Here is a 24164-nt window from a genome sequence, read left to right as displayed (position 1 = left end):
ACGCGCCGACCCGTTTGTCTAAAAGGCTGTCGAGCCCCACTGGTGCGGTATTTCAGGTCACATACAGTACAGCACCTCCCCTTCCTCTGCTTCCCATAGTTATACTTGGACTTAAAATGCATATTTTCACATTGATGTAATCACTAGACATGTTAATCATACAGTGTGTGTGATACAGGTGTCATCCCATAAGCCAGTTCAAATAAACTGTGAGTTGCTCTGGGTTTTCAACAAGGTCGAGTCAAGTATTGCCTTCGGATACATCTGAAGAACTAGATCCATAAGCCTTGAGGGTTACTTTCCCTTAGGCAAATTAGCAAAAGGCTTGTCACTTGTCTTTCGGAACAAAGACTTAAAGCGCTTTGTTTCTGATTCTGCTACTGAAATGAACAAGTCAGTCTGATTCAGGCTTCTTTTGTTCAGTAGTTCAATGACATTTTTACTGCATAACCATGAAAATAAAAGACAAACAATTTCAACACTAATACAAAGTATATATATATATATATATATATTTACTCAAAAACACAAAAAGTGACCTTAAAGAGGAATTCATAAGAAAATATTTTGATATTTGTTGTCCATAAAATGATATCCTGAAAACACTTATTGGCTGATCAAAGTGATCGGCATCTCAACTTAATTATTTACACACACACAATGTTGTTTTGACCCCATTTACTTTCAAAATATCCGGTTGGAACATGAATGGCTTAATATTGACATTTTCATTTTGGGTGAACTGTTCCAATAAAAGCTTCTGTTTTGTTCAAAATGTTCAAAAGTCGATGGTAGGGGTGTGACAAGATCTCTACCACGAGATCTCGTGAGACTAAAATATGACAAAGATTTTCCGTTGAGTGAAAAGCTGTCTCGCGATATCGCCATGACTGAGTGTGAGGGTGAGACAGAGTATGTGAGCGGAGTGGAGCGGCAACAATTTCCCCTCCACGCTCCAAGCATTATATAATCACTCCGCTCCAGCTCCGCTCCGGGTTCACCATTTACCGCTCCCGCTCCACTCCACGCTCACTGATATCAGAAACACCGCTCCGTGTTCGCTCCCCAAGGAAATTCCGAATAAAGTATTTAAGTATGCTTTAAAATCTCACAAAATATCTCCTCATCATAATAGTTACAAAGGCATTTTAAATAAAAATAAATAAATAAATAAATAAAAAAAACAACGTTAGGAGAATAGTTGCAATGTTGTTTATTGGATTTGGATAGTGTGCAAACTTTTCCTATGACATGCTATGCTTATTAAAGGTTATCAGCATTATAAATTAAATATCATTGCTGCTTTTTGCAGGGCACATTTTGCTTGGAAAGAAGAAAATAACTACGTTTTCATCAGTTATTTATTTACGGGTCGCTACATTTCTTACAGATTCATGCTCATTTAAAATCAAATACTGACAGATAGCCTACTGTATGATTACATTTGTTTGAATGCAATGCATTAGTGAGAAAGCGATTGTGTTGGTGAATAAGTGTTACCTGTTTAAAATGTGCTTTCACCGGATCCAGCCCGATCTCATGAAAGATAGCGTAGGCTATCTATAGCACATATTTTATTTCTCGTGTGCATAGCCTACGATACGCACTTAATGGCAAGAACGCACTTCACACCCATCCTAACCAAGGGATTTAGTGTGCTTCATTTGCACACAAAAACAATTTTTTGGCATATAATTGGCACGAGAAATAAATAGTTTCGCACTTTCATGAGATCGTGTTGCATATTCAGTACAGGCTTGATAACTAACCTCCCGCAGCCACTCATGTCCATCGGCGTCATCATAACCTTCACATTTTTTTCTGATTTGAGTGATCCATCTGTATCATGCTAGCGTAATGTGTTTAACACGTGAATCCTTACTAAAAATGCAGTTCTATAATGAGCCGTTGGTATGAATTGTCCTTGTGATAGAGCGGTAGTGTAGCGCGCTCGGAGCGAGTGAAAACCACGACGCTCCGACTTTTAAAAAATCCGCTCCGCGCTCCATTCAAAATCATGCCGCTCCACTCCTCGCTCCGCTCCCACTCCACTCCGCTCACATACTCTGGGGTGAGATTACAATAGAATATCGTTGCAATCAGTGCAGCACGAATCACAATTCACGGTTCACGTGGCGATGGTGGAGGATTCGTTGCCCAACATAGACCTAAGAGCTGATAAATTGTCTTGTAGAATGCTCCCTATACACAGCGTGTGCGCGATCACCAATTTGAAAGTAGAACAAAAGCTCCCTGATGTGCATTACGCACAAATTAGGCTTCATAATCCGTCTCCCAATACCCATCTCTGGACTGTTTATTTGTGGCTATGGTCTCTGTTTGTACTTCGAATATTGAGAGAGTACTGTAATGTCTTAAGGACAACAGACAAAGGAGGCATTTCTGAACTTATATATTTGGAACAGAAGAAAACAACATAGAGACAAACACACCAGCTTTGTTTCTCTCTACCCTTTTTTTCCCTGAATTTACCGCATTAACCCTATAACTGCCGGTGCAAAATAAAACAGCAATTTCAAAACAATTAAAGAGTCTGTGTGTTAACTTTTATTATGGTTGCACTTGCACTTATTGTTTGCACTTCAGACTTCAATGAGAACGCCCTTAAAGGGGTCATGAACTGGCTTTTTAAATTGTATTATATTGTTGTCTGAGGTCAACTTATGACGTTCGCTTGGTTTTTGCATTCAAAAACATCAAAATGAATAAGTAATAGGCTATTTTGTACCCAAGTTGTGAGCCTACCTGAAAAACGGTCGGTTTTTATGGGCGTGTCGCACTGAAGACTTGAAAATAAACGCCCACTGCTGCGAGTGGAGAACAGTTTTGCATATTATAATGAGTTTAACTCACCCATCGGTGCACGTGGGGGAAAACGTCCAATGTTGTAAAATGGCAACTGGATTCGCCCATACATGTTTGACCCAGATTCCGTGTGTTGCAGAATTCCTGTCAGATCCAATATAGACGGCACAACACCGTTCTTTACTCTTAATCGTTCTGCAAATCTAGTCTTGTTTACAAAACAATCCTCAGTGAAATGAAGCGGACAGACGACGATGTTTTACCCTCATCAGCTGGAACGTCATTAAAAATAAAGTTTATCCATGCAGTCCTATTGGAATCCAGAGGAAGCTTATGCTGCGACCGTCTTCTTCCACAACCAGGCACTGCACAATATTTTGTATTGCTTGGTAGCTCGATCCGATTTGTCATCACGAGGTAGGCATGTATGTTACTAGCTATGCGTGTAATGCGCGAATCGGTGGGCGGGGCTAAACCGGCCGTGTTGAAGCAGGCGTTGATCTTCTTCTGCGGGGGTGGTGTTTTATCCTCTTTGTCGTCATAGTTCCCCTGTTACGAGTCGTTTGCAGAGGCTAGTGTCAATAAAAGCTTTTATTGGACTAACAAGGACATTTTCAGTTCTGAAACTTACAGGATATTCTTATAAAGACCTCTCAGATGTCAAAAGCTCAAGGAAAATTAGATTTCTCAGTTCATCACCCCTTTAAATGTACTGTAAGGTCTGAAGAGACTCAAAAAAATGTGAAATCAAACAGGAGAAAAGCCAGTCAATAAAAACATTTTTACAGTGCTTGTATATTGTTTTCTTTCAATGCATTTGATAATTCATACTAATAAAGTAAACCTGAAATGACATGCATTAGAATATTATTAGTTAAAAGATTGTAAAATGCACCTGCATACTATTTTTCCAGTCATGAGTTGTGTCATTGAGGATTTCTGAAAAATTGTGCAAAAATCTCGCCTCGTCTCATTCTTGTGAACCCAATCTTGTGTCTCGTCTCGTCTCATGAGATAAGCGTCTCATCACACCCCTAGTGGATGGTGATTTTATACTGCCTAGATCGATAAAATCACCATAAAACATATGGTCCACACCACTCATGTACTATGTTCTAAGTTTTTAAAATCATTGTTCACTATTTATCTTCAATCTAACACTGCATGTTCTCCAATATGCTGACTTCCCACTTCTGAAGTCGTGATTATGAGCTCATCACATTCAAATATTGATTTGAGAGGGCTTTTGTCTACATCTATTTTAACCAGGAAACTAGTATTTACGATAATTCCGATAGCATGTGAATGCAGCAATAATCACAACATCCAAGAGCATCATATAGTGTTATGGGGCTTTTGGAGGTGAAGAATTATTTTAAGGGAAACAGTTTTTAACATCTTGTGCAGAAAAAAAAAAAATCCTGTTCCCATCAATGCCAAAGTTATTAAGAAGGAGACAGAGATAACCGACGTGCGAGGGTAGAAAGACTGTCCTAATGTTTCCTTAAATACCAGCTAACTGACCAGTCCAAGGGTAATCGGAGCTTCGGGCTCATGAGACACATCAGTCACAGTGGAGAGTATTGTGCAAAAACAGCATGTGGATACCCGCCAAGACTCAGCAGGTAATTGACATTCTGCATTACCAGAGATAGAAACACACAAATCACAATGCAGACGACGAACAAGCCAAGAAGCCATGCCTTATTTTTAACCACTGTTTACAATCCTGCCGGTAAAGTCCATCTTGGGACTTTGGGGGGGCTGGACAAACCTGTTCCTCATAGCTTTTAATACAAAATCCTGTGGAATCTGCAGTTGTTGATGCTTTTTATCAAGCCTGGAGGCAACAAAAACAAAAATATGACATTGATGCTTGCATTCTGCATAAGAGATAATCATTTTCCCCAGCAGGATGCTCTTGTCAGGAGCTTTTTACTGTGAACGTCATGCCAATTGAAAAATAAGCAGAAATGCTGTTGATTACAAAAGCCTTTCATCAAGCTGTTCCTCACTTGCAAATATCACATCTGCTGTTAGTTATAGGTGAAGTATGTCAAAATGCATTCTCTTAACCCAGTTTACTGTTAATTGACTACTATTAGTAACCCCAATTCATGGGGTTTATCTCCCCCCAAAGTGTAAACAATGAGCCCCTGAAGCACCTCTAAACCAGGGGTGTCCAAAACTGCTCCTAGAGGACCACTATCCTGTAGAGTTTAGGTCCAACTTGCCTCAACACACCTGCCTGGAAGTTTCTTGTATGCCTAGTAAGACCTTTATTAAAATGGTTCAGGTGTGGGTTATTTTTCTGTTGGAGCTAAACTTCTGGAGCAGGATTTGTCGCCACTGATTTAAATATTGTCTCTTTCCAGTTCAACCTATAGGCATCCTTGTTTAGTCATCCTTGGTCATGACATGTCAAAGCGAACAAGACATTGAGTTGCAATGCATTACAATGGATGCTTCAATCCATTCAGAAAGTCTCAAAATAGTGACTACTTTGGATGGGTTTATTATAAGTGAGATGCTTGTGTTTGCTCTAGACCAGGGGTAGGTAAATTCGGTCCTAGTGAGCCGCTGTCCTGCAAAGTTTGGCTCCAACACTGAAAAAAATACCTCACCTCCCTATCCACAAGTTTCCTACGCCGCATGAGGCCTTGCGTCAAAAGTGGGCGCGACTTCCGGTTCGAAGTAAACAAAGCGCGATTTGACATGCTTGACACTCGTTCATTCAACAGTTGACAGTCATTCAAGTTATAGCGATCCAAACTAGCTAACGATGTGGGAACACAACCTCAACGAAATTCAAAAGGGTGAAATAACAGTACCTTTACCCTCCGCAGTAGTTGATTGGGAGTATTATAATAACATTATTAATAATCAATACTCAAGGCATGGTGACAGACAGTTGTGTGAGCTGACAAACAATTAAAGTAAAAAATACACACATAGTCATTGTGCTTTGGAGTTTATTCAAAATTATAAATGAATGTGCTACTTGAATACATTAACTGGCACATTTGGTTTTCTGTCAACACAGGCTTTGATCCTGAGTTTAGGTGTAACATCAGTAGCGAACAGCCAAACACATGCTGATAGAGTTTATAGAATATTAAGAATTTAAACAAATGTACACAGAAAGATTCGTCGTCTTTTGGGAGGTGATAAAAACTACAGTCATTGGCAGGATCAGAGACGGGCTCTGGCAGGATCACTCTGATTTCGTTTTCAGCTCATGTTCAAAAAAATCACGTTTAAGCCACTGAATTAGTTTAGTCCGGCTATACATACAACCGTGAACAGCACATGTTGTCCCTGAGCTCCGTAACGACATCTCTCATAAAGATTTGCGTCTTTAAATAGTAAAATAATTCTCAGAAAAACAGCTAGGCTCTTCGCTAACTAACACAAAATACCATTGGAATGCTACTTCCGCCGCGTCACCGGAAGTTTCACCCACTTTATTTTTTACAGGAGCGCCCCTCGGAAACTTGTGGATAGCCTTAGTGATCCTGAAGACATTGAGTAGCTTGTTGTGTTTGATTAACTTGATTAACTGAACTCATGAATTACTATTCAAACATTAAAGGACAATCATGTAGTGAAATTACGTAAAGTATTAAAAAAATAAAAATAACGGAGAGCACAACATGGTAGATGGCAGATTAACATATTCTTTTATTATTATTACAAAACATTGCCATAAAAGTTGCCCATACACAGCAAAATCTTCAGTGTTGAAATCCTGGTGTTAAAGTCTCTTAGAGTAAAGTGTTAATTTTCTGGTGTTGAATCTCAAGGGATTAACACTAGCTAGTGTAAACCACACTCTGGCTGGTGAAAATATGTGGAGTTAAATCTAAGTAGCACCTGAGAATGCTTTGACAACACCAATAATAGTGTTACTAGTCACATCCGGGACATTTACGTGCTGGGCGGAACGAAACGAGCTGAAACTTTACTCACAGACGCCATTTTCTTTGACTCGAGTCGCAAAGCATACGAGGAGGAAACACGCATTTATTACGTGTTTTATCGCATTTATAGATTCATTTTATAACATCATATTGTTTTATAACAATATGTATGTTCTGTGGACGAGCAAACCGCTCTCAGAGGGACATTTTCTATGACGCGCGATTCTGGGCAGACCAGGATGGGTTTGCTTTTTAACCGGGAAACAACGAAAGTAAGTGTTTTCTAATTTACATTGGCAATGTATTTTATAGTATATTGATTCATGGCGATATTTAAATGCCCAGCGCGATTAAACGGTCGAAATTCTTTTCAAAGGCGACATCATCTTTGACTAGCCTAAATACGGAGCTGACGAGGAGGAGGGAAAACACCTACAGTAAGTGTTTTTAACATAATTTACCTCATGAATTTCATGGCATTATATTGTTTTGTAACGATATTTATGTAATGTGTGCGCCTAAACCGTCAGGTCCTGCATCTTTGACTCGTGACGCATTTCAAAAAGCAGTGCAGAATGCAGACACGGAGTTTGCTTTTAACAGTGAAAACACCGAGTAGGTAACTTTAAGTGTTTTTTACTCATTTACTGTGCTACGTGTTTTATAAAATGATATTGTTTTATGACAATATGTGTGATGTGCAAATATCATAAAGTATTTATCCTCAAACTATCTTTTACTCTCGTCTGCCAGCTAGACCAACTCCACAAACTGCGGACCAACAATGCACGTGAAATTTTCACTTTATTTCCTTATTTGGAGGACCAATCTTCTTAGAATGGGTAAGCAATTATTTCAAATTAAATATTGATGCAAAATGTATTTATCAGATTAACTTTTGGTTGATATTTGGAGATGCTTTAATGTTTAAATTTATTGATTTTTGCAATTTGTTTTTGCTAGGAGCAATTCTATGATGCACCAAGTGGCTAAGGGTACCAGGCTTGGTGTTTAAAGACTGTACAGACTAGAACCTGGTGATGGAAAGATAACAGATAAGTTAACATATGAGAGAATCATGGGCACAAACAAAAATAATCATGGCTTGGTATTACTAGATTTTCTTTGTTTCATAACACATATTTTGAATTTGTCTAGTCAAATTACTTAACAAAAGTGTGTGTGTGTGTGTGTGTGTGTGTGTGTGTGTGTGTGTGTGTGTGTGTGTGTGTATGTATATATATATAAACTTAAAATAAGATTTCTAATCAATGGTTTTCTTGATTTGACAAGTAGAAATCTCTGCCCATCACCTGCCCCCAACATTACAAAGCCACAAGAAGAGAACACCGATCCTTCCAGAATCCGGCGGCTGACTATTTAGTGAGATTTCTTAAGGTGCGTGTCTTAATTTATTCTTAAAGTGTTAGTTCACCCACAAATGGAAATTCTGTCATTAATTACTCACCCTCATGTCGTTCCAAACGTGAGCGTTTTTCGATGTTCACAACACAAACGAAGATATTTTTAATGAAATCTGAGAGCTTCGTGCCCCTCCATTGACAATCTACGCAACTACCACTTTCAAGCCCCAGACAAAAGTACATCATTAAAGTACTCCATGCGACTCCAGTGGTTTAACATAAATGTTTATTAAACTATGCAAGTGCTGTGTTTGCAGCAAAAACACATTTACCAATTTATTAAATATTTATTTCCAACATGCGTTCATGAGAACATTACAACTCGTGCATGTTGTTGATGTGCATGTATGTCCATTGAAGAGGAATATTTTGTAAATAAAGTTGAGTTAAAATTGTGAAATTTATGTTACACCACTAGAGTCACATGGATTACTTTTGATTTCCTTTATACCTTTCCGTGGCTTTGGAAGTGGTGGTTGAATAGGCTTTAGATGAATGGACAGAAATCTCTTATATTTCATTAAAAATATCTTCATTAAAGGGACTGTTCACCCAAAAATGTAAATTCTGTCAGTATTTACTCACCTTCATGTTGTTCCAGCCCTGTAAGACTTTCGTTCATCTTCTGAACACAAATTAAGATATTTTTGATTAAATCTGAGCTATCTCACTCCTCCATAGGCTTCTAAGGGATCAAAACTTGCCAGCCCAGAAAGTCATTAAAGATATTGTTAAAATAGTCCAAGTGATTACAGAAGCGCAATCATAAGTTTATCAAGCAACGAGAATACTTTGTGTGCCAAAAACAAACAGAAATTACGACTTTATTTAACTATGCATGCTTCTCTGTGGGCCTTGAGATGGTTCTCGTAGTGTAACAGTGCTTCAGTGTTGTACGTCACGCACAGGCTCACTATTGGCCGACGCTGGTTGTGTGTGTGTGTGTGTGACGTACAACACAGAAGCGCTGCACTGTTACACTGTTAACTTGCTCAGGCCCACGCAGAAGAAAATGAATAGTTAATTTTAATATTTTTAGTTTGGTTTTTTTTTTGCATACAAAAAGTATTTTTGTCACTTGATAAACTTAAGGTTGAGCCACTGTAGTCACTCTGTCTATTTTTACAATGTCTTTAATAACTTTTCTTGGCCGCCAAGTTTCAATCCCTTAGAAGGCTATGGAGGAGTGAGATAGATCAGATTTAATCAAAAATATCTTAATTTGTGTCCTGAAGATGAAGGAAATTCTTACAGGGTTGGAACAACATGAGGGTGAATAATTAGTCAGAATTTTCATTTTTGGGTGAACTAACCCTTTAAGTGTTTCGAAGATGAGCAAAACTCTTACTGGTTTGGAACAACATGAGGGTGAATAATTAATGACAGAATTACATTTTTTTTATTAATTAAATCTTCGATTTACTTGGAAATCAGTAAATTCAAGTCTTAATCAAACAAAAATGTTTTTTTGTTTGAGTCGATGATTGAACTTTTTTTCACTCTAAACTTGCTGTATTTATGAAACACAAATGTGTAAATGATCTGGTTTTGTGTTCTAGGTACCCAGTACTACACGATTTTTCACTAAAGTTGGATCTGCACAGCCTTTTCTGCTCTGTGAAACAACTGCACTGAACTTTACTGTTAGCGACTGGATACAGCTGATCCACTCATATCCTGCTACTGTTTTTCATCTGCTGAATGTTTTTGACTCAAGCACTGCTGTACTGTTGCAAAGTCAAAGGTACTGAATTAACTTCACTGACACAGGACTCACATTCACTGATATGTTCAGGACTTAAGTATTAAACACCATTTGATCACATCATATAATTCTGATGACAGAAATCCATATATTGTGCATTCATCGTTTATTTAAAAAATTAACCTATAATGTAAACGTGCTTGTTCGTTAATAAAAAAAATAGTTTGTTTGAAACAACTGTTTACATTTTGCCTTTATTTTTAACTTTACAGTGAACAGAATTCTACTATGATCCCAGACTTTTTGGATTGTTTTGAAATAAAGTTTTTTAAGAGTAATAAAGAGTGATGTGTTTATTTCAAAGTGAAATTATTCTTTTAAATAATAAGATGGTATTGCATTGGAGAGTTGTCTTATTCAATTGTATGTTTGAAAAATTTTAATAAAATGTTAAAATAAATTCATAGTAACTTGGTTTTTGGAAAAATATCTTTGGGTTTAAAAGTTTATTTTTTTTAAACTTCATCTGCATTACCATTTTAAAATAAGTATACATTATAAACATTAAATCAACATAAAAAAATACACTGGAGTTGTGTGATTAAACACCATAAAGTGTTAAATGTGTATATTTAAGAGTAATAATTTCTAACACCTTGAGTGATTAAATGAAACACTAACACAGTGTTTAAAAAATAAACACTATCGTCAGTGTTGTTTTAACACTAGCAAAGATGGACCTGTATGTTCACCCGGAAAGTGATAATTTTAACACCCATGGTGACAAATCTCCTGACATTTTTTTGCTGTGTATGACTTGGTTCTTTTAAGCTGGTTCTTTTTATTTGTATTGCTATTTATTTGGAGCTTGGCAAGAGGTCACAATGACCTGTTGGTGCATGGAACAAATTCCACTAGAAAATATACAGCATCGTTAGGAGTAAATAATGACAGACTCGCTTTGGGGTCCAATTTGGGGATACATAAACAGCATCAGGATGAGTAAAAAATGACAGACTTGCTTTGGGGTGGAATTGGAGAGGTTTTACAAGACAAAGTATTTAACACTGCCCTGCCTCTTAGGCACAATCCCATCTCGATCTCCTCAGCTCTGATTTGGTCATCCCTCAGGGAGCTGTCAAGACTTTGTTCATGTCCTCTCTCATTCATCATCCTCATTAGCAGCCTGCACACGGACACAGGGTACATGCAACATACAGATGAACACACATGTCCCATTTTTAAAAAAGGAAAAGGCAATTGGATGAATGCAACAGAACAGCTTTCACAGACATATAGCTATTCATTATCTGTCGAGCTTCTCAGCGGGTACAGGAAGCCATTGGTAGGGCTCATCTGAGAGGTGACTGCTAGCGGATCCCGGCCCAGACTCTTGGCTATTTTAGTGGAGAACACTTCAGTGTAATTGCCTTCCAACTGAGGCTAAATTGTGTTGCTGAGAAAATTGGTGCACAGCACAGCCCTCTCCTGCTGCAAACAGTTTTTTTTATTTCCCCCTAAACAAAAAAATGCAGGGAGAGTGACAAGCTTTAGGATGTAAATACCAGCTCGGTGCTGAAGAGCCTCCTGCCATTTCGTGAAGGGAGATATTGAAAGTGCAGCGATTTGCCCTGCTTAAAATTGCAAGAGCAGTTTATGTGCTTCACAGAATCTGTAAAAAGCCAAGGACAAGCCAGCATCTCCTTCCTTTTCCGTTATATCCACCTTGACAGGCAGGATTAAAATTGACATTCACACTTGATTATTATTGTTGTGACTGTATAAGATATCTTCTGTGCTTAAAGTAACAATACAATTATACAACTGAGTGCAGTTAACAACTTAATTGATATGTTCTTGTTAATTAAAAACAGGGTTTAATGAACAAAGACAGATATGTATCCTCCGTAAAATGTGTGTAATTGTCGCAGTAATCATCTTGGGAATTATTTAATTATTTGGTAGTGACATGAATAGATGATAATTAGATTTGCTAGTTTGGAAACTCTGGAAAAAAAAAAAACTCTGGAGGATTTTTTTTTTCTCAAGTTTTTGAAAAAAGGAAAGTTGAACCATTTTCTATTTTAATATTTTTTAAATGTAATTAATTGTTGTGATGGCAAATGTAGCATGTTTATTTTCAGCAGCCACCAGTTCTAATTCTAATATCCTAATTTGCTGCTCAAGAAACATTTCTTATTATTATTAATGTTCAAAACAGTTGTGCTAATTTATATTTTTCTGGATGTTTGATGAATAGAAAATTCAAAAAGAACAGCATTGATTTGTAAGAGATAATAAGAGATAAATAAGAGATAGATTGAAATATCAATATATATATATATATATATATATATATATATATATATATATATATATATATAATAAGAGATAAATAAGAGATAGATTGAAATATCAATATATATATATATATATATATATATATATATATATATATATAGCAAAGCATTTGTGAAGCCACAACACGCACAACCTAGAGGCAGATGGGCTACAACAGCAGAACACCCTGCTGGGTACCACTCATCTCCACTACAAATAGGAAAAAGAGGCTACAATTTACAAGAGCTCACCAAAATTGGACAGTTGAAGACTGGAAAAATGTTGCCTGGTCTGAAGAGTCGATTTCTGTTCAGACATTCAGATGGTAGAGTCAGAATTTGGCGTAAACAGAATGAGAACATGGATCCATCATGCCTTGTTACCACTGTGCAGGCTGGTGGTGGTGGTGTAATGGTGTGAGGGATGTGTTCTTGGCACACTTTACGCCCCTTAGTGCCAATCGGGCATTGTTTAAATGCCACGGCCTACCTGAGCATTGTTTCTGACCATGTCCATCCCTTTATGGCCACCATGTACTCATCCTCTGATGGCTACTTCCAGCAGGATAATACATCGTGTCACAAAGTTCGAATCATTTAAATTAAAATAGAATTAAATTAAAATATTGATTTCCCAGGATTAACCAGGCTGGGAGACTATCTATAAGACGAGCAACTGCTACAATATAAGCTGTTATTTACAGCAGGGAATGATTCAGGATTCATCACAGTTCAGCTTAGCTAATGATAGTACTTCTGCACGCAATCTTCAGATCATATTTACATATTTTCTGACCTACTTTTCAATGCGTTCTTATTTTTAATGAGAGTCACACTTTTGTTATACAGTTATAATTTAATCATCAAATCCAGAGTAAAATAGCACTTAGTAATCAAGTATTTCTGTCTGTCTGGTTGAGAACAATTTTGGAATTTTACGAGTGCCTCATTATTTGGGAGCAATTTCCTGGGAAAGAGATGAGAAGCTGATTGATAGCCTATTGTCAGAAATAAGTGTGACCTCATTCCCACAAGCCAGCAGCCAGGAGCAAACTTTAATCTCCTCCCAGTAAACATTCATCTCATACAGTGAGCCACATTTCTCTCTCTCTTTTTCTCTCTCACTCTTTTTGTCAGCCACTCTGGTTTTTTTGGAAACTCAGTCGGTTTAATTAAGTGGGATTAGAAGCCACCACAGTGTCTTCCAAGTCTTGTTTATGAGTACCACACTAAGAGGTCATCAGGGGTCCTATGAAAGAAAATCACACATAGCTCTTTAACAGAAAGAAACATTCTGTAAAGCTACTTATGAAGTCTGAAGGCCAAGTTTTACATTTTTAATCTTTGAAAGAAGCTGGTCCCTGTGTAGTCTTCAGCTACCAGTTTCACATATTTCATTTTTCAGTTAAATGCTAATTCTTAATTAATAGACATTGTGAAGTAGCAAGAGTTTAGCAGGAGGGAAAACTGTTCCCAGACTTAAGCAGCCTGTAAAAGTGTGTTTTGTGGTGTGTTACTTTTTTTTTTTATTGGAATATTTGTCAGTCATGCCATGCATCCTGTTCATATTAATAGCTTGCTATGAATAGTGTTTTGGATTCATTACACATACTTGCTGCCACCATATGTTTGGTGTACTGACACCACAAGCTGTCTTTGAACATGCATCACATCACTCTCAACTCACAGAAAGCATCCAGAAAGCCTCATTATAACATGTGTGTGTGTGTTCTTGTATATTCTTGTATTACAACGTAAAATGGCTTATGAGGACACTTCCATTACACCTATGGAGAGACCATGTAAACCAAATGTACAAGTTTGTGTGTGTGTGTGTGTGTGTGTGTGCATGTGCATGTATTTCAGTAACCATGAAGAAGTCCAAAAATAAATTCCAAATGAAAGCAGTAAAACGTTGCTGGAAGTCATAATGTTTTGTCCTTTAGCTATGGGTAAAAATCAATACGCTGCCAAAACACTGGCAATAAAAAATATGAATGAAGTCTATGGCCTTGATAAAACAACTTTAAATGACAATTCATCATATATTAAAGCAGGTGTTTCAGAATTTGTTCAGTTTCCTCTCATTTCCTCAGACCTGGTAGTGTAAGGAAAACTATTCAATTGACTATATAGTCTTCTTTTTTAATGACTATTCAGCTGACCACTGTCAAGTGTTTTAGACACTGATGGAAGCGAATTGTTGAAAATGTTTTTTTTTTTTTTTTTTTTTTTTTTTTTGTGACTTAGCAGATTACTGAATAAAGCAATAAGCCATAAGAGGCTGAGCATTACAGTGTTTTTGCCATGTTCAAGAGGTGTTCTAGCCTCCATAGCCTCCACACAACCCCCAAATAAAATACCCTAAATAAATGTAAAAAAAAAAAATTCTGTTCATAAGTCGTTCTGAATAGACACATTACCAACATATATTTAGAAAGCCAACACTTGAGAGTTTACTGTTCAATACTCAGAATTACTCAGTATGTTATTAATATGGAGATTTATATACAGTGTATAAATTATTACAGTAAACCTGACTAAATACAGGACGTATTTTGTCTGTATTTAGTCATATTTACTGTATAGTGTTTATAAGCCTGTAACTGCATGTGGAACTTCAAGCCTGACAGAAGTTTTTTTTTTTTATTATTTTTTTTTTTATATTTTTTTTTTTATATATACAATGCAACTTTTTAAATCAATTATATCTGTTGTGCTGGTAAATCTGAATTTTCAACATTATTGCTTGGAAGTAAAACTAGACTCAGCATGAAAATGCATGAAGTTTTACAGTGATGTGCTCAAATTACAATGTCAATAGGTCTACTATAATGCAGCATGGATACTGTTAATATGGTTGCCAAAATGCCTCACTCTAAGCTGTTTAGTTTCCAAGCAACGTAGCAACTTTCCACATTACTAAACAGCTACATTTGCAGTCACACAAGTATGCATCTTTGAATTTTGCAGCTCATCCAAAAATGAGAACTTAGTTTTAACTACAAGTACTTTGTACCAATGCATAAAATGCATTCAAAATCAAGAAGTATGACTGATTAGCACACTAATTACATATATATTCTTGCACATGTATGTAATCACCTTGCTTGAACTTGGAAGCTCGTTTTTAGAGCTCCTAATGTAAAATTGTGACAGCGATGCAACGTAAAGGATGTGAAACAGATCGAGGAACAGACAACACTGTCATCAAAAATAAATCTGCAGATGTCTGGGAGAAATATTGCCCAGAAAGAGCACACATGGTCTCTCCACATGTAATGAACGAGCCTCTATGCTTTACTGTTCTACGTCTCTCTCCCATTATTCACATCCGCCTATTTTTGGTCTGACGTTGTTGGTTATTTGTGGTACCACCTGCAAAGCCTTTAATTAGCTCACATCTGCTTCACTCCCTCCCGACTGATGCACTTGGCTCCCCTCCACTCTAAAAGACCATCATTAAGCATAACCCCCCAAATCAAAAGGCCATCAAGACAAAAGCAAGCTAAAATCACAAATACTTCTGATTCTATGAAGACTGCCGAATGACATGCCATATTACGAGCTGGTGCATTTTCATCTGACGCACAGAGAATAGAGTCTTCAAACAAACCCGTCATCAGTTTGAGAGAAGCAAAAGAACAGGGATGAAATATAGATTTTTTTTGTGCTCTTTGTCAGCCAAGGCAATCTTGAAAACAAAAAGCAATCAATAATGCTCAAAGAGAACGAGAAAAGGGACTAAACATTTTTAAGAGCGTTTCAGCAGGGACATGTTTCCGTTCTGCTTTCAAGTTGAAATAAGTTTTTTTTTTCTTTTTTTTTTTCTTACTTTGTGTTGCAGTTCTGCGCCGGAGTTACTCATGCAACGTTTGCAAAGTGGTCCTGAACTCCATTGAGCAGTATCACGCACATCTCCAGGGCTCCAAACACCAAAACAAGTGAGTGTAAATTTTCTGTCCTAAATGATTCCTTCACATCTCTCCAAGTCCCTGTTTACACCTGGAATTGATATGCGCGTTGGTCGATCGAGAGGGAGACATACACCTGGTGTTTTAATCTCTCTATGGTCCACTTTCAACCACTTCTGTCATAATTTCTTCAAGGGGAGGGTCTATAGGTGGGCAAATGTATGGGCTTTTTTCAGATCTAAAATGAATCAGAAACTAAATAAGCTTGCACAATTTACATTTGAACGCAAAAGGATATGAAAAACATTCAGAGAGCAGCAGGTTTCGTTTCTGCTCTGACAGCAGAAAGTCTACGCCTGAGTGTGTGTGTGTGTTAGAAATCTGCAATGGTGAGAGATCATTGTGCTTGGTACATTTTCATCTTCAAACCAAACTTAAGGGTGTATTCACACCAGGAAAGTCCGATAGTTCACTTGCTTTGGTCCGGACCAAATAAATTTTTTTTTTTTTTTTTTTTTGGTACGGTTCGCTTTCACACTGCTCTTTTTGCAAGTGAACCAAAATTTGTAAACCAAACCACACGTGTGCTAAGGTCGTCCATTCATTGGACAAGGATTCTCAAGGGAAATCAGGAAGTGCAAAAAAGGCTCAGCATGGAGATATTTCCATATATTTCATACTGCAATATTTGTTCTTTTACTAATTTTGTGTTAATTCTGTACAAACGCAATATGAAGAAACTAATGAGTATCATATGATACAATGTCATCTATACGAAGTTGTAATTCGGATTTTGAGAAGACGACGAGTGTAACGTTTGAGTGGCTCTATAAACGCGGGGAAATACGACAACTCTCGTCTCTCGTGCATCTTTTCATTCGACCATCTACTGTTTTTTTTTCATCTCTGGGCAACATCTCAACTTTGCGTTACAAGTGGCACTGCACAGAAGACGGAGAAGGTATAAAGTTTTCATTCATAGAGAGGGGCTATGTTCACTCATTCAAATAATGAGATTCTTATTGTGTACTAACAAGTGCTGTCAATGTTAACGCTTGCGATTAAGTTTGTCCGGTTTAACGTAAATTAACGCATCATCATCCTTGTATTGTAACTATCCTTACATTAATAATAATAATAATAATTCATTACATTTATATATAGAATTTTTCTCGGCACTCGCTTTAAGGGGGAAACTCGTCAACCACCACCAAAAGGTGGTGAACTGCAAATGCTTTATGAACTGCTAATGATTTATTTATTTTTTTTGCATCTTTGCGCGATTAGACATTCACACACAACGCGCAGAAAGACGCGCAATATTCTCTTTCGACGCAGTGCTTTCTTGCAATTGGGTCGGTTCATGTTCACACCGTAAACGAACCGTACCAGAGTTCGTTTGGAACCGTACCGAGACCACCTCTTCAGCTGGGTCTCGGTTTGGTTGTTTGGTCCGCACCCGAGTTTGATTGCTGTATTCACACCTGCCCAAAAGGTCCGCACCAAGGGGGCAAACGAACTAGAGTTCGATTCAATCGAACCAAACAAGGCAGGTGTGAATACACCCTAAGTCTCTACAAAGTTTGAATCCTGTCTGGCTTGTATGCTTCCCATAATATTTAAGCATTAGGTCAAAAGGTGTACAGTAGGTGGTCTTCTGTGGCTGTTCGAGACACATTCAACCACATGAGCATCTACATTAGCAATTGAAAGCAATGGAGTCAAATGAGTTTTCGACTGCCTCTGGAAGTGGTCAAGTAGACAAACTCTAAATGTTTAAAACCAAGTATACATCATATAGCACTAATAATGAATTTCTGCTTTTATCAGGCTGTGATAAAATAATGTCTAATAGCTATTCTTAAAAAAAAAAAAACAGGAATCTGGAGGAAATAGGAGGTGTCCATCAATGTGGCCTTTCTTTCTGTTTAAATTTCTGGCAGTGTTTGAAATCAGTCATGTTTCTTATGCATAACCATTTACTGCTTCTTTCCTCAACGGGAGCATCACTGGTCACAGCCGCTCAGGTCTGCTGCCTGTTTAATAGAAATCACTGAGATACTGCCATAATTTCCACACTGCACAGACTTATCATGCAGGATGCTGTTACATGTGCTGCTGACCGGCGGGATATCAGTGATTTAAACGCTCTCGGCTACCATATTAAAACATCAGTTTCTCAGTCTTTCTTTGAACTCAGAGCACAGCTCCCTACTAAGAAAAATGGTTTGGCTTCCCCATTTACTTTCTTAAAGTCCACCCAAAAACAAATATGTTGTAATTATTTCCTCATGCCATTCAAAACCCATAAGCTGTTTCTTTTTTTTTTCTTTCTTTTTTTTTTTTTAAAGGTAGAGGTTCTGAAGATTTTTTTGCAGGTTGCTTGTCCAATTTTTAAATACTGTAGTGTCTGATCAATGATTTTTTTTTTTTTTGATTTTTTCAGGGTTTTCAGCAAATTTATTCATTTAATAATTAAGAAGCCCTAGAAATGTGTATCAAATAAGAAACAGTGAGCTTTAAGTGTAGATTTATCAATAACTGACACAATGCAGACCAACCCGAATGTGCTCCTTGTTATATTTCTCCCTTTTTTTTATTACACTCCTGCAACCCCTGCACCTCGGGTCCCACTGACCACACCCAGCTTCCCATGTAACACCACCCTTAACTCTTTCCCCGCCAAACACGGAATTTTCCGTGTTTAATGAAAAAACGCATCTGCGCCAAACACGGAATTTTCCGGGTATCCGTGTTTTAGGTGGTATACGGTAAGGAAGACCCGCGCGCATGTCCTGAATGATTGCGCAACTCTTTGATCAGAGAAACAGATCGCAATCGTCTCAAACAGTGGAGTAGTGATGTATCAGACAGACAATGCAGAGGTATATGGCTGAAGTACTGGAGGTTAATGGACTCGGAGTCCGATCACTCTTTATTTGATAATTCTGAATCTGATCGGGACGAAGTAGTCAGTGAGAGAGATGCACATGTTCATGCTAGCCATGGACGTGCCGCAGATAGATCGTATAATATTATGACACTATAATATTTATGTGTGTGTGCAGGCATTTATGTGTGGCTGTCTAAATATGAAGGTGTAATTGTCAAATTATTTCTCTCTTTGTGCACATTTACCACATTGTAATATGTATTTGTGTATGTGTGTGTGTGTGTGTGTGTGTCTAGGCCTGTTTATTGTAATTCCAATTATTCATTATTCACAGGTAGAACACAGAGAGGCAGAAGTTTTATTGCAAAAGTTACATTTACCTTCCATCCTGGGAAATTTGATATATTTTACATTTATTTTATGTTTTTAATTTATTTTGGAAAGTTTTAGATATGAAGGAAACAACATCTGAATGTATTCTGCTTTTAAATGCACTTGTTTGATAAAAATACCTTTTTCTCAGTTTTTTGTCCAAAATGTTGTGTTTTTGACAAAACCTACCTCTGTTCAAGAGGCAATAAAAAAAGAACAGATGAAGATAAAATAAAAACGTTTTTTTTGCCAAAAAGCAGAGGCTCAGATCTTTATTTTTATATATATCATCTTCATATATTCATGGAAGAAAATATTCAGCAGGGGCATTCAAATTTAGCGAAAATCGTCAAAAACCCTGGCGGTGGCTGGCAACTTTTTTTTAAAACGCTGGCGGGGAAAGAGTTAAAGGGCTATAGCATTTATCAACTATGATATAACATTTATCAACACTACAATAATGTCAAAGGGTTATCCATCAGTACTTTTTGTCGACCAGATTCACCAGCTAATGTTTGCTGGTAAAAATTTGGGCTAAATAACAGCAGGGAAAGTCATGTTGGTTATTTAACCAGGTTCAAATAACATGATGTTTTCTATTCAGACAGAGGTGGGTAAACATTGCCACCTGTGCACACTTAGAAACAATTAAAGTCACTTCTTGTTTCTGTTTGGCAGAGCACTCTGTGCATCAGGCAGCGCTGTTTAGTTGATCTGCCACCCCGTTTGCCTCCAAATCCACCAAACTGCCTCAAGCAGGATATGCCCATCAAACTTGTAATGAAATAAAAATGAATTAGAACAAGAAAGCAGAGAGAGAGAGAAGAGAGAGGGGGGAAATGAGGTAGTAGAGCTCCCACTGTTTGTCCAATCATACACACGGCTGACAGAAATGAACCCCCCTTTATAAGTGGAACTGTCAGGTTTAAAGCCTGTTCTGAAGGCGCTTTTTCATCGTGTTCGTTTCGAGGCAGCTGGCCTGTTTCTGCTAGCTACGTGAGTCGACAACAGCCCCTAATTGCTTTTCACAATAAACCAATTGATTAACATGCCAACGGAGTCTGGATTGGACAGGAGGACTCCAGCTGAAATCCAAATCACTACTATTTTACAATCATTAATTGTAATTAGAGCTACATCCTCTCTTACGAGGAATCACTGACAGCCAGGAAGAGTATTGATTAAAGAGGATGTTTCCCTATCTTGTCGCTGCAGCGGGTTCCTGCGTGTTCTGATGAAGGCGAGGAAGAGTTTATCTAAGGGGCTGATTTGCATTAAGACATCAAAAAAAGAGTGTTTTTTTCTTGTTACAAGTAACCCCTGCAGTACATCAGTGCTTAGGATACTGTTGTGGGAGGACAGAGTTCTCGATCTGTGCCAAACACAAGCAGCTTCCTGCTATATTAATATTAACTTTCTTTGTTGAAAACTAACCACTTTTGTCCACAGTTAACATGCTTTGCCAAGCTGCATTAACACTAGAAGTGCCATAATTCCAAAACTACTAAAACGGCCACAAACGGTCATTTTGACCGTTAGATTCAAAACAGTGTTTATTTCGTCGATGAATAATTTTCGTAATTATTTTCGTCAACCACATTTTTTCAAAGACGAAAACGAGACGATAACTAAATAAAAACTAGGTTTGAATGACAAAAACTATGACGAAAATGTTAGATAGTGACGATTTGCGAAGCGGTCAATAGGCTAATAATAATAATAGAGCAGAACTAGTGAACAGCCCATGCAGCAAAAACAAACAGCGCAGGACAGAACAGCAGAGCTCACCAGGATCATCCGACATGAACGGAACATCTGGATCCGCCGTGTCTGATGATAGCAGCCGTCTCTTTTTCCTTGATGTGGACTCTGACTCTGAATCACTCTCTGATGAGGAGGAAATGTAACTTGCACCCAGGAAACGTCGCTGTCACTTTCCACCTCCGATTGTTCCCCTGCATCCAAATCATCACTTGTCAAGTTCTGAAGCATCTCCAGGGCCATGGTTCGAGTCATGTTTCTCCTCATTCGCTCATTCATTTTAGACATTTTAGCCTAGCAATATATCTAGGCTATATATATAGCCTATAGATAAGTATTATAGAGAACTGTAGTCCGGTTTTATTTGCTTATTTCTGATCAACAACTAATGTAGAAATTATTATATAGCAAACAACGCTACAGAGGTGACTGGACGGACCTTTCTGTTGACAGTTGAGAGAGAACACGATCAACCGCGGGATATTTAACGAAAAAATACCGCAAAATTCAGTGCGGTCAATATGACCGTCTATGGCTGAAATGGGTAAATGTTTTTTTTTTTTTTTTTTGCCTTACGTTTACGTAACTTAATTTATATGAAAAGCATTTTAAATGAAAATACAGACAATTTTAGGAAAAGTCAGGTACCAGCAGGATTTTATTATTTTTTTCAACAAAGTTATTGTAGATATAAAATTCAAAACGTTCAAAATGACCGTTGTGGCCGTTCTAGTGTTAAGCACTGAATGCAGACCGTCACAAATTAAGAATATTTAAAGGTGACCTATTTTGCCTATTGATAGACATGATGTAATAGAAATCTATGATGTCTGCAGAATGTGAAGTTTCAGCTCCAAATACCACCCAGATTTTTTTTTTATTATAGGTCGTCAAACTGCTCCGTTTTTGTCCCTTTAAATGCAAATGAGCTTTTGTGCCCCGCCCCTTTTTCAGAAAACAGACGATCCTTTACATGTGCTTCTTATACAGGAACAACATAACAGCCGAATTTCTCTCAGGCAAAATGTCGATAATACCTAGTAGCAGAGTAGTAGCAGAGTAAAACCGGAGTCAGACTCAAATGAAGAGACTCAGGAAGAGGCTGCAACTGCATGTACAGTGACTGTATGGACACTTCTGAATGGTTAGTGGATAGGTTTATGTAACTTGTTGTTGTGGAGTTGATTCATCTCATCGACTTGCCTGTACAGTCATGTTTATCTATAAACTAATGCATAGGTGCTTGTTTGTGAACTGTATTAGGATGCTCACAGAGCCTGAATATGCTGCATGGAGATTGAGCAGGTATCATTTAGTTTACGGTTATAATGTCGGACTGATGCTTCTCACTCAGGGCGGGATCTAGTGCAAATCGTCACCAGTCGTGGGCGAAGTTTGCCTATTCTTACATGGGAGTAAGGGGACATTTGAGAGATCATATATATATATATATATATATTACACCTTATAAAAGTGAATTTTGATTATACATCCCATTTAACTAATGAACTAATGTAACCTATCTAACTATAAATTTAAAACAAGCTATTTAATGTAAACACCATCAATATACACAATTATTTACTTAGTTATAATTCTTTTCTGACGCGTTTCAGAATGAACTTCACTGACAGAGAGAAGGCAAAATTTACATCATGTTTGTTTTTTCTTTATTTGACAAAAAGCAGAACACTTAACAAGGTCTAATGATGTACTACACTTACAGTGGCGCCAACAAGTATTTAGTCAGCCACTGATTGTGCAAGTTCTCCTACTTAGAATGATGAGAGAGGTCTGTAATTTTCATCGTAGGTACACTTCAACAATGAGAGACAAAATTAAAAATAAATAAATAAATACAGGAAATCACATTGTAGGATTTTTAAAGAATTTATTTGTAAATTATGGTGGAAAATAAGTATTTGGTCAATAACAAAGGTGACAGTGCTAGGCCAAAAGGAAGAACCCGGTACTGGTATGCTTCGCCCCCAAAAGCAAACCTGAGGACCTTACTGTGATTTTGAAGGATTTGTATATGGAACCACTAACAAACCAGTCCTCAGATCTGATTTGAGTCAAGATTTCCCTTGAAGAGTAACATTTTGAACTTGAGCTTTTTGACCACACAGTTTAGATGGCATATATCTAAAATTGGAAGCAGCCCCCCATCCTTCTTCGTAATGATGAAATAGCGGCTGTAAAACCTGGACTCTCTATGGTGGAGGAACACGTTCTATGGCCCCCTTGACCAAGAATGTTTTCACATCTTGTTCCAAAACCAGAGCCTGCTTACCATAGTGGGCATGAGCCTGCTGAAACAAGGAGGGCGATAACCAAACTAAATTATGTATACTTTGTGTGTGTGTGTGTGTGTGTGTGAGAGAGAGAGAGAGAGAGAGCTGGATGCAATGTGGCACATTTGGAAGTTCTCACGCTGTTAGATGGTCTACTGAGGTAACAAATCTCTCATGACTGATCTCTGGTGTATTTAGAATACCAGTAGGAAAGAAGCATCCCCCCCCAAAAAAAAAAAATCCTTTTGATTTGAAATTGCCAGCATGCTGGGAGATATCGTCCCCAGAGGAGAGTAGTGAACATTATCATACAGCTTGAACTGTTACAGTATTTTGGTAAAGTGTATAGTTTAGTTTTATACATAGTTTACCCAAAAATGCCATAATTCTTCATTCCCTCACCCTTATGATGTTTGCAACATTTATGATTTTATTTTTTTTCTGGGGAAATCAATAGATTAAATTCAGAATGTCCATACAAAGAATGGACAATGATATACACTGCCAAGCTTCAAAAAGACAAAAAATGTCCTTTTATGTTTTTTTCATGGTTAAAATACCATAAAAGTTATCCATATAGAATAGATTAGACATTGTACAGCCAATGAAATGCAGCATCTAATTTAGCAGCTGTCTGTCATGCATTAACATGCATCTTCAGTAACATGCTTTGTTTATTAATGTTTATTAATTTGTTGATACTTTTTTTTAAAAGG

The 24164-nt window shown here is 37.5% G+C and overlaps 1 protein-coding gene and 1 long non-coding RNA gene across 5 annotated transcripts in view; both read left to right on the top strand.

Annotated features, from left to right (window-relative positions):
* LOC120489902 (zinc finger matrin-type protein 4) overlaps positions 1–24164 on the top strand; it is a 147665-nt gene that overhangs the window by 85802 nt on the left and 37699 nt on the right. The window contains exon 6 of the mRNA XM_039687132.2: positions 16062–16158. Within this exon, the coding sequence (XP_039543066.2) occupies positions 16062–16158 (97 nt within the window). The remainder of the gene's footprint in view (positions 1–16061; positions 16159–24164) is intronic.
* On the top strand, positions 7004–10217 carry LOC120493406 (uncharacterized). 4 transcript variants are annotated; one of them, XR_016145578.1, is made up of 6 exons: positions 7004–7018; positions 7123–7183; positions 7277–7361; positions 7500–7588; positions 7710–8144; positions 9730–10217. It is a non-coding gene; the product is annotated as an uncharacterized LOC120493406 (long non-coding RNA). The 4 variants fall into 4 exon arrangements; XR_016145579.1 differs by lacking the exon at positions 7004–7018 and having other exon boundaries at positions 7148–7183; positions 7277–7365; XR_016145580.1 differs by lacking the exon at positions 7004–7018 and having other exon boundaries at positions 7156–7183; positions 7504–7588.

Source organism: Pimephales promelas, chromosome 11 (genome assembly GCF_988280905.1).
Source record: "Pimephales promelas chromosome 11, fPimPro1.hap1.1, whole genome shotgun sequence".
Taxonomy (NCBI): Eukaryota; Metazoa; Chordata; class Actinopteri; order Cypriniformes; family Leuciscidae; genus Pimephales; species Pimephales promelas.
This window is presented reverse-complemented; position numbering and strand designations above follow the sequence as displayed.